The sequence below is a fragment of the Melopsittacus undulatus genome, chromosome 12, assembly GCF_012275295.1.
Source record: "Melopsittacus undulatus isolate bMelUnd1 chromosome 12, bMelUnd1.mat.Z, whole genome shotgun sequence".
Classification (NCBI taxonomy): domain Eukaryota; kingdom Metazoa; phylum Chordata; class Aves; order Psittaciformes; family Psittaculidae; genus Melopsittacus; species Melopsittacus undulatus.
Genome location: NC_047538.1, coordinates 6,998,001 through 7,007,373, shown reverse-complemented (window position 1 = coordinate 7,007,373; position 9,373 = coordinate 6,998,001). Strand labels below are relative to the sequence as shown.

Genomic DNA, 9,373 nt, shown 5'->3' with positions numbered 1-9,373 from the left:
GAAGCGGGGCGGTGCCTTCCCGGAAGGAGACGGCAGCGCTGCGTTAGCTCCGCCTCGCCGGGCCGCCATCTTGGCTGGGAGCCGCGGTCGCACCGCAGTGGGTGGTGAGGGGGTCGGGGTCCTGCTGTGCCTTTGTGGCCGTCCCTTCCTTCCTCCTTCCTTCCTCCTTCCTCTGGTCCTTCCCTGCCTCCCTTGGCCGCCGGCTGCAGGCAGGCGGGGCGTCCGGCACCGGAGGGGCCTGCTCTAGCAGCGAGAGGTGAGTGGGGCCTGCGCCGGTTTGTTCCTGCCTCATCCTGCCCTTGCGGCGGCCGTAGCCGTGAGCTTGCCGGTTGTTCTCTCGCTCCTTCGGCTCTTGTAGTCGTTGTCTGCCGTTGGTGGGGTCGGTGCCTTTGTGCTGGCTCCCTGATCCCACCGGTGCTTGAAGCCTGAACGCGGGGGAAGTGGTTCCTTGTTCGCTCCGGGTACATGGGGCTGTGGGGATGGGGAAGTGGCTTCTGTACATGCTGCAGCTCCTGGCTGTGTTTAAGATACGAACGGTCTTTAAGATAAGGCTTTGAGGGGTGTTAAAAGCCCAAGAACTGGGCTAAGTGCTCTGTGTGCCGGTGCCTAGGGAAGGGCGCTATTGCTGGACTTAAGAACAAATACTTGTGTTATTAAAGCCACATGATTGAATCTGTGTTAAAGTCACAGTCTGTAGAGAAAAATCCTTAATTTTACGATTTCAACTGATGGCTTAAAAACGTGTGCATTTAAGGCAAAATGCTGTATGTATTAATACAATGATTTATAGTCGTTCTGACCAAAGCCAGACTAAACGCGTTAATGTTGAGGAGGGTTTGAATATTTGACCACATAAAATTGTTCCGCATGGTTTAAATATTATTACTTTAATAAACTCTACTGGTCTATGTCCAAAGCAAAGGGATAGAAAGGGCTCCAATCATTTAACATACTTCTTGTGCCCAATGCTGCTCTCCTGTTGTAAGCAGTGACTTATCTCTTTGTACAAGCTGTTTGTTAAATGTCCTTTTTGTTCTTGCTTGAATTTCCATAGTGACTTGCTAAGTTTCTAAGGGGGAAAGTGAGTTAAACAGCAGTTGCTAATTGATGTGTGTTCTGTAGGTGCATTGTGAGGGCTAAGGCTTGCTTTGTCTGGTAAGCAGCATGGAATTCCCTTCCTTCACACGGCTGTGACTTCTTTTGGATGAGGGCTTTGTTTCTCTGGAAGGGAATAATCTGGCTCAGAAGTTCCCTTCTGTAAATTCAACTGACTCTTAAGCAGGGTTTAATGTAAACTCCTGCACCTCCAAGGCAGAAGTGAGGTTATTATGGGGTTTTGTTAGCTATTTCAAATAGTGGATGTGTAGAAACACCAAAAGAATTTAAAACATGAGCAAATGTATACAGTGGATGTTAACATGGAATAGGGAAATTAATTACTCAGACTATGCCCTTTAAAACAGTGTCATAATGATGTGTGTTCAGCCTAAATACAGGACTGGTTATTAAGAGTTCAGGTGGGTTCTATAGTGCACCGTATTTCCTGGTATTTAAACAGTGCTGCTCTGAAAGGAGTATTTGCTCATTTTGCCCATAGCAGAGTCTCTAAGGAGTGTGTTGGCTGGTGTCCTGGGTAGGATTTTGCATGATTCTTGCCATGTAGAAGTTATGGTAATTTATATTTAAATAAATACTCTGTAAAGTAGCTTTGGCAGATATCTGCAGCTGTGTTCAGTGAGGCACAGAAGCTATGTGTCTATGAAGACTGTATTGAGAATGTCTTATATATATTTCTTAACAACTAGATGAGCAACAACAGTAATAAGAGAGCACCAACAACAGCAACACAGAGACTTAAACAAGACTACCTTCGAATTAAGAAAGATCCAGTGCCTTACATCTGTGCAGAGCCCCTCCCATCTAATATCCTTGAATGGTAAGAATTAAAACGTTCTCTGTTGTAGAGAGAACGAGATTTTCCAGGTCATCAACTCTGGCTCCCTCACTCCTACAGACTGAATGAGAATCTGGGTTTTGGGAGGTGGATTATGAAACTTGAAGTGGTACTGAGCTGGATTTTACTAGGGAAGTTGTTGGCTGCTTGTATGATGGTTTAATGCTGCTTAAATGTCTTCTGTGTCTTAGGCACTATGTTGTACGAGGACCTGAGATGACTCCTTATGAAGGTAAAAGGTTGCTTATAGCAAACTTGTGTATGTGCTTGGTTGTGATTGACACGCCTGAGTAATTCCATGTCTGTTTGAATGGGCAATACTTAAGTGCTGTAAAGAGCTCTAAAAACTCTTAATGCAGTTTTAAAGCTGCCTGGGAGTCATGTGATAGCTTGTGGAAGAGAGGTAGTGGTACTGCTGTCTATTAGTGGGGTTTCTGTTATCAAAGGTTCTAATAAAACATGTTAAAAGTTAAGCTGAGGACAGATAGCTTCCTATTAAGTAAACGCTAAAGGTCTTGGAGCAGATAACTCACTTTAGATACTATGTGACAGTCAAAAGATAGTTTAGCAAAGCTCCATTTTGTGACTGAATAAATGTTGATGAACTGGGACACATTCTCTTTATGAATTTCTCTGGAGAAAGTGAGGAATGTGAAAATCTTAATTTGTTGTAGTCACATATTTCACAATGTCTTCTGGAGCCTCTCACAAATGCTTTTTGAAATCAGATTCCTCATAGGATTGTTATTTGCAGTTAGCTGTGTTTCTGGGAAATGACCCCATTTGTATTGTGTTAAATACACTTTGGCTGGTTTTCCTTAAATGTGTTACAGGGTTGACAACAGAAAGTAGTTTGTAATAATGCGTGGGAGAGGATTGCACCAAAGTAAATCAGCTGCAGATGTGGTTTATTGTTATTCTTGTGTTTGAGAGGCACAAGTTGATGACACTGATCTCTTTAGTGTGAGGGGGGGAAAAGGAGACAAAGGGTTTTACTTGGCCAATTCTGAGTAGCAGCTTAGGACTTCATCTTCATGCAAAATAAGTAATTCATCTCTCTATGTAATGCAGGTGGCTATTATCATGGGAAACTAATATTCCCCAGAGAATTCCCTTTTAAACCTCCTAGTATTTATATGATTACACCTAATGGAAGGTTTAAGTGTAATACAAGGTAAGGATTTTCTTCTAACACTTAAGCAATTAACACTGTCTTAGCAATATGTATAATGTATAATCATTTTAATGGCAAAACTAAACCACACTGCCTGTCTTATCCTTTTGAAGGTTGTGTCTTTCAATCACTGATTTCCATCCGGATACATGGAATCCAGCTTGGTCAGTCTCAACAATCTTGACGGGCCTTCTTAGCTTTATGGTGGAAAAGGGCCCCACACTGGGCAGCATAGAGACATCAGAGTTCACGGTAAGTTCCAGAAGCTGTGATGTGCCTTTTGTCAGCTTAGGGAATGATGGATGTGACCTAGAGGTTAAAAATACAGGCAGCATTTTGGTATCCAGAAATGAATGTGTTGCCTACTGCAGAACTGTACAAAACACTAACCCCATAAGATGAAGAGATGAGAACATAACTTGTGTTTACAAGTGTCTGTTATAGTGAATAACCTCATTTATGTGCAAGTACTGATGATATTTATTTCCTCCACAGAAAAGACAGCTTGCTGCACAGAGCTTAGCATTTAATTTAAAAGATAAAGTCTTCTGTGAGCTCTTCCCTGAAGTGGTGGAGGTAAGGGAATTAATCTTCTTCCTGCTTAACTTCTGAGAATGGGGGCTAGCTTTTTAGGGCATGTAACTTCCTTGCACAACACTAATACTGTAGGTATGTTGTCCAGGTGATTGTATTGTCACTAAGTAGGTAACTGGAAGAGGTTGGAGAGACTGTCCAAATGTATGCAATGCAGTTAAGTTAGTTTAAAAGACCTGCAGTGTAAAGAAGTGTACCATACCCTTTTCCTAGGTCTAAGTAAGAACTTGGGCTCTGAAATCTTCTCAAAGCACCCAATAGCTTCACCACTGTCACTTCAAGCTATTCAAGTTTTCTTTCTTCTTTCTCCAGGAGATTAAACAGAAACAGAAAGCACAAGAAGAACTCAGTAACAGACCTCCATCCCTCCCTTTACCAGATGTTGTTCCTGATGGGGAAGCACACTATGGGCAGAATGGAATACCCCTCCTGAATGGGCATGTACCATTGGCACCTGCCAATCATCCAGGTCTCCAACAGGCCAACCGTAACCATGGACTTTTAGGTGGAGCTTTGGCGAACTTGTTTGTTATAGTTGGTTTTGCAGCCTTTGCCTACACAGTCAAGTATGTACTGAGAAGCATAGCCCAAGAATGAGGATAATAAAAGAAATCCAAGACCAAATTAGCGGTAGTTGCAGAATGAGTGGGACTCTTTGGGCATCTGACTCTGACACTGGGGGAAATACTTGTTTTACCAAGTTGCAGGTAAAACATTGGTTGGCTCATGGGTTATGTGTGGGAAATGGAGTAGTTTTGATTAGTCAGAAAACTAAAAGAAGTTCTGTTCACAGTTCCTCTTGTCCTCGCTACTGTCTGGTAGTGGCTCACGAACAAGTCAAAGCATTATTGATGAGACACGACCATTTCTAGTGCTTTGATTTTTATAGCAGTTCTCCATCTGTTGTTTGAAAATCTGAAGCAAATGAGGCTTTTTACTTTATGGAACAGTTTTTAAGGTGTCACAGTTTATGCATATCGCGTTTTACTTTCCTTAGGGGAGAGTCTGTACAGGGGTTGAAATGATTCAAGTAGAGATTCCATGCGGACTTGGTAAGGGTTGGGTTCGTGTGAACATTTATGCTACAGAAGATTGCTGGTTTCTTTTATAAAATAGAATGACCATCATTTCATATCTAGTCAGTAGTGATTAGATGAGTGGGACAGTAACACCATGTGTGTTAAATGTGTTGTCTAAATTGTCACAGTGTCATTGAAGGTTTTATTTGGGCTACAAGAAGTGCAGTTGTCAACCTTTAGGCAATTGAATTGGTCTTTCATGGGGATACCCATATCCAGTGTTGTTTTGGGTTTGTTCACTGACAGATTCCCATCTGGGAGACGTTCCATTTGAAGCTGTAATACTTAGTTTTGATCACAAGGTGCCACTGGTGAAATGAATAATAAAACCACACACACTAATGGAGAGTTGATTGTGTATTCAGCAAAACTTCTCTGGATTTCTTGGCCTTTGGTAAATGGAGTAACCCAAGCCCTTGTGAAGACTGAAAGATGAGTGAATAACAAACCAGCTTCTTCAGTCAGTTGAATTAATCTGAAGTGTCACTAGCTGAAGTAAACACTTAAAGTTAGTCCCACTTGCTTACTTGAAGACTTGCATAAGCTCTTAGACATCACCACCAAAAGCTCAAACCCTTCTAACTCATCTGAGATTCTAGAAGCTTTTTTGCTTTTAGGTGTAAATTCATTACTCTTCCCCTTCAGATGACTGAAATACCAATGTTTGTTCATGGAATTATTCATGGATACTGTAAGGCTCCTAGAGTAGTTCAAAATCTGCCTGAAATTACTTTCTAAACTCAATTTTCTTCCCCCCCCTTAATTTTATCCAAATACTTTGTTTTATCAGAGGCAAACTTACTGTGCCTTTCATATTTGACAGTGATGCCTCATCATTTAGGGAAGAACATGCTGTTAATGCTACAACAACCTGTCAAAGGTGATGGCAGGGCAGGAGGCTCTGCATCTCACTGGCTAGTCTTACCTATTCTGAAGAGCCCAAATAAATATTACCTCATCTATTTAAGAATGTTTGCAAAGCTGTTTTGTTTTCCCTTTCAGATTTGTTTTCTCTCTGCTTCTTGATATCTTGAATTGTACCAAAACTGTTTTGTTAACCCATGAGGATGCAGCTTAGAGCATTAATAAATGTGACCAATTCTCTGCAGTAGGTAGGAATGATCAGGACTGGCAGACCAGCTCTGTACTAAAGAAATCTTAAAGCAGTTCCTACTGAGGTAAGGAAGGGAAGGAAGTGGGGAGAAGCTGGAGAAGGTTGAATGTTAGAATGTGTTTATAAATATTTGATTTTTTCTTTTTATCAAATCTTATTTATAACTGTTTTTTGATTTACCTCTTTGTGCTTCATCAGCTCTTGTGGAAGGAGAAGTGCCAGGTGGATCTATCTAGAAACAATTGTGTTGTGTTAGGCTGGGGGTGTCCTGTGTTTCCTGCAGTGAGAGGGTTTTCAGGATGGCTTGTCAGGCTGGCATATCTCCTCCCTCAAAGCACATGGACCTGTAGCTGGGGCTGTAGAGCCTCATAGATTTTAGTGTCATTCAGACATGCTTGTGTTCTCGCAATGCCTTTTATTACTGTTGACATCGCCTACGGGCAGCAGCTTAGAATCAGTTATCTACATTTATCTTCTTATCTTATGGAAGTTCTTTTGTCCACATACATGAAGACAAAGGCAAGGGGACCTTGCCATGGTGTGTTTGCATCTTCTGATGTTTTGCATTTACCTAACCAAGGTAGGAGAACTAGCAAAGTCTGGAGATGCTGAATAAAAGGCATTTTATTACGTGGCAAGCAGTTGGCCTTAAGAAAGGTGGGGCTCCTGTTCTTAGCATGTGCCACCATTGGAAACAACTTCATTTAAACCCTGAACATGCTGCATTTGAGGATTGGTTGTATTTAAGAAATGAAACCTTCAGTTGCAGTTTCTCTTCAGTACCCTGGGTTCAGAGAAAGACTGGGCAGTCACTTCAGGTGCCATTGCTTGAAAGCTAGGGGCTGAGTGAACCCTTTATTCCCTTCTGTGTAGGTTTTACTCTTTGTTCTGTTTGGTTTTTACATTCATGTTACCAAAGTCATTAGATGGAGGAAACCATTCTTTGCCATGCAGAAACCATGACCATGCCCTGAAGCAGTGCATTACTTAATGTGGTACTAAACTAAAAGCTATCCCTCGATATATGATTTTGGAACAAATGTCTGGCCCTTTACTTTCATGCTGCAATTTCTGTAAGCTTGTTACACACGGGTGGGAGGGAGGTCTTGCAGCTTGAATCTGAAGCATCTCAGTGGTCACCTTTAACAACCTGGATTTATGGATAATCAGAACTTTTCTCCCCCCCACTAAAGTTTCAAGGTCACAGGAGTTCCCTTCCTTCAAGCATGTACTGAGGAGTAGAAATGACTGCATTGTAAAGCTGTTTGTTCATAATAAACATTCATGATGAAATGTATAGTTTCTGTGGGACTTTTTGGGAAGGAGTCATTGGGAAGAAATCAAGTGGATGTATGGACTGTAAAACAAAAGCTATGGCAGAACTGCAACAGGGAGACTAATAATGTACAAGATGATGCTTGTTTTTGTTGCCTGGCAAAGGTCAGATCTTACTGCTCAAGGCAGAAATAACCATGTTTTCAGTGGAAAAATCACTTGCATGCACACATGAAAGGGAGGCTATTGAAAACTACCTCAGAGCATTCACATTGTACTGAAAAGACTTTGCTGGGTGACAGCTGAGGATGATTTACTGGGATTTACCGAGAACCTGTTATTGTCTGTGCCCCCAACAACGTCATTTCACACCTTGGCTCTCCCAAGAGCCTATTGCAAGAGCAACCTGACCACGTTTCCCTATGATGTTGGTTCAAACACGGTGTTTCCAAACGTCTCGGTGGTTCCATAGGTTTGCCACGAGGTGGCGCAGCGGCCCCGCGGTCGCTGATGGGGGGGAGCTGGACCATGGGGTGCAGAAAGCAGCTGGAGTGGCTCTAAGCTCTTGTTCTGGCTTCCCAAAGCTGCTCTTATGTCTGCTGGCGTAATGAGGCTCATTCTAACAGCCTGTGTGTGTATAACCTGATGAACAGCTTGAGGTTGTGTTGTGTTAGTGTTGGGAAACTTCACACCAAATCCAAAGAGATTTGTTATGGGAATGCTCTAAACCTTTATCTGCCATGAAGTGGGAATGTGTGTGTCAGTGAGTGACAACGTGCCTTCTACCTTACTGGCTTAAAAATCACAGTCTCTGTATCAAGGCTTAGGAATTGTTCAGTATATCTACAATGGACAACTCCAGGAAAATCCTAGCTTTTGACCTTTTCCCCTTTGGATATTATCCTTAGCTTAGGTAAGGTTTATCTTTAATAAAAGGGGAACTGCATAAGTAGAGATTGACAGATCAAATCACAAGTTTGTTGCCTGACTATTCAGTTTCCTCCAGCTTTACATGCACTTGCAGTGTTTGCAAACCCTGCATTTGGCTTCTTGGGCACGGTTTTGATGTGTAAATGTGGCTTTTCTAATACCTTCCTATGTCAACTCTTTCCTCATGCAGAATTGATGTTGTTAGTCTTTTAACTATTCCCATTATTGCTGCAATGGTGCTGAGCTCAGAGAAGAAACTATTTGTGTTTTGAGTCACTTTGAGAGCTTGGTTTGCTGTGTTGTGAAGTGCAGCATTGGCCTATTGGTGCTGTTGTAAATGTGGATGGAATGTTGTTCCTGGAGTAGCAAGACTCGGGTGCTTGGAACTGCTGCAACTTGGATGCGAGAACAGCAGCAGCAAAGGGGAGTTATCTACAGATAATACAAATGCTGAAGTGAAGGTTGGAGGGGAGGTAACCACTGTGCTGGCACTTGTTTCAGCCCAACAGAGAGAAAAGTACGCAGCTGGGAGTTAGATACAGCCACTGCTGGGCCATTGAGGCACTTTGCTTGTGCTTGCAAACATAGTTTGGATTCATTCCCCTCAAGTGTGAGGATTTAGTCTTGGGATTTGGCTCTTGGAATGGGAGAGGAGATGTTGCAGACCGGCAGCCCACGAGAACGATTGCCCCATTCCAGCCTTGAATGTCATTCCTTGCCACGGTGTGTGCATCTGTCAGGCTGTTTAGCTGCGATATGACAGATTGTCCTATTAATGTGTCATCAAGTGCACTTTTACAAATTCATGGCTTGTCTACAAGGAACCTGAAAAAAAGAGGCTGAAGTAGGAGAAGGCGCCAAAGAAAGTTAAATATTATTAACAAATAAAGTCTGCCACGTAGTTTTGATGGAATGTGAGCTCTTGGGGGATGGGTGATAGGCTGTTAACTATTTAGGGGCTCTGTAACCTCCCTTCTTACTCTCCCAAACTCTGTTTCTCCCGAAGGATGCTGTAAGAGAAACCCCAAACTGTGTCCTGCTTCTTCATGTTGTCCCTGCCTCAGTTTCCCTGATCTTACACGTACCGGAGCTGTTGCTCCTGATCCAGTGAAGTCCTGACACTACAGCTTGGATTACAGCAGGTAAAGGGAGTATTAAACAAAGCAAATCTGTTGCTTGCTGGCTGCATAAAGGACTTCAAACTATGTGAGCTTCCACCTCTTATCATTCTTGGACTTCCTCATGGTCCAGCC

At 42.5% G+C, this 9,373-nt stretch overlaps 1 protein-coding gene across 1 annotated transcript; it reads left to right on the top strand.

The window, feature by feature from the left end:
* The first annotated feature begins 48 nt into the window (after nt 1–48).
* On the top strand, nt 49–7,212 carry UBE2J2 (ubiquitin conjugating enzyme E2 J2). The gene is made up of 7 exons (XM_005143637.3): nt 49–256; nt 1,806–1,936; nt 2,146–2,186; nt 3,026–3,128; nt 3,242–3,380; nt 3,624–3,704; nt 4,035–7,212. Exons 2-7 carry the CDS (start codon nt 1,806–1,808, stop codon nt 4,317–4,319), a joined length of 780 nt encoding a protein of 259 aa, XP_005143694.1. The 5' UTR covers nt 49–256; the 3' UTR covers nt 4,320–7,212.
* The last annotated feature ends 2,161 nt before the right edge of the window (nt 7,213–9,373 follow it).

Coding starts and splice junctions, on each gene's coding strand:
- UBE2J2 (XM_005143637.3), top strand. CDS start 1,806: ATGAGCAACAACAGTAATAAGAGAGCACCAACAACAGCAACACAGAGA. Junction 1,937..2,145: donor CCATCTAATATCCTTGAATG/GTAAGAATTAAA, acceptor TCTGTGTCTTAG/GCACTATGTTGTACGAGGAC. Junction 3,129..3,241: donor AGGTTTAAGTGTAATACAAG/GTAAGGATTTTC, acceptor ATCCTTTTGAAG/GTTGTGTCTTTCAATCACTG.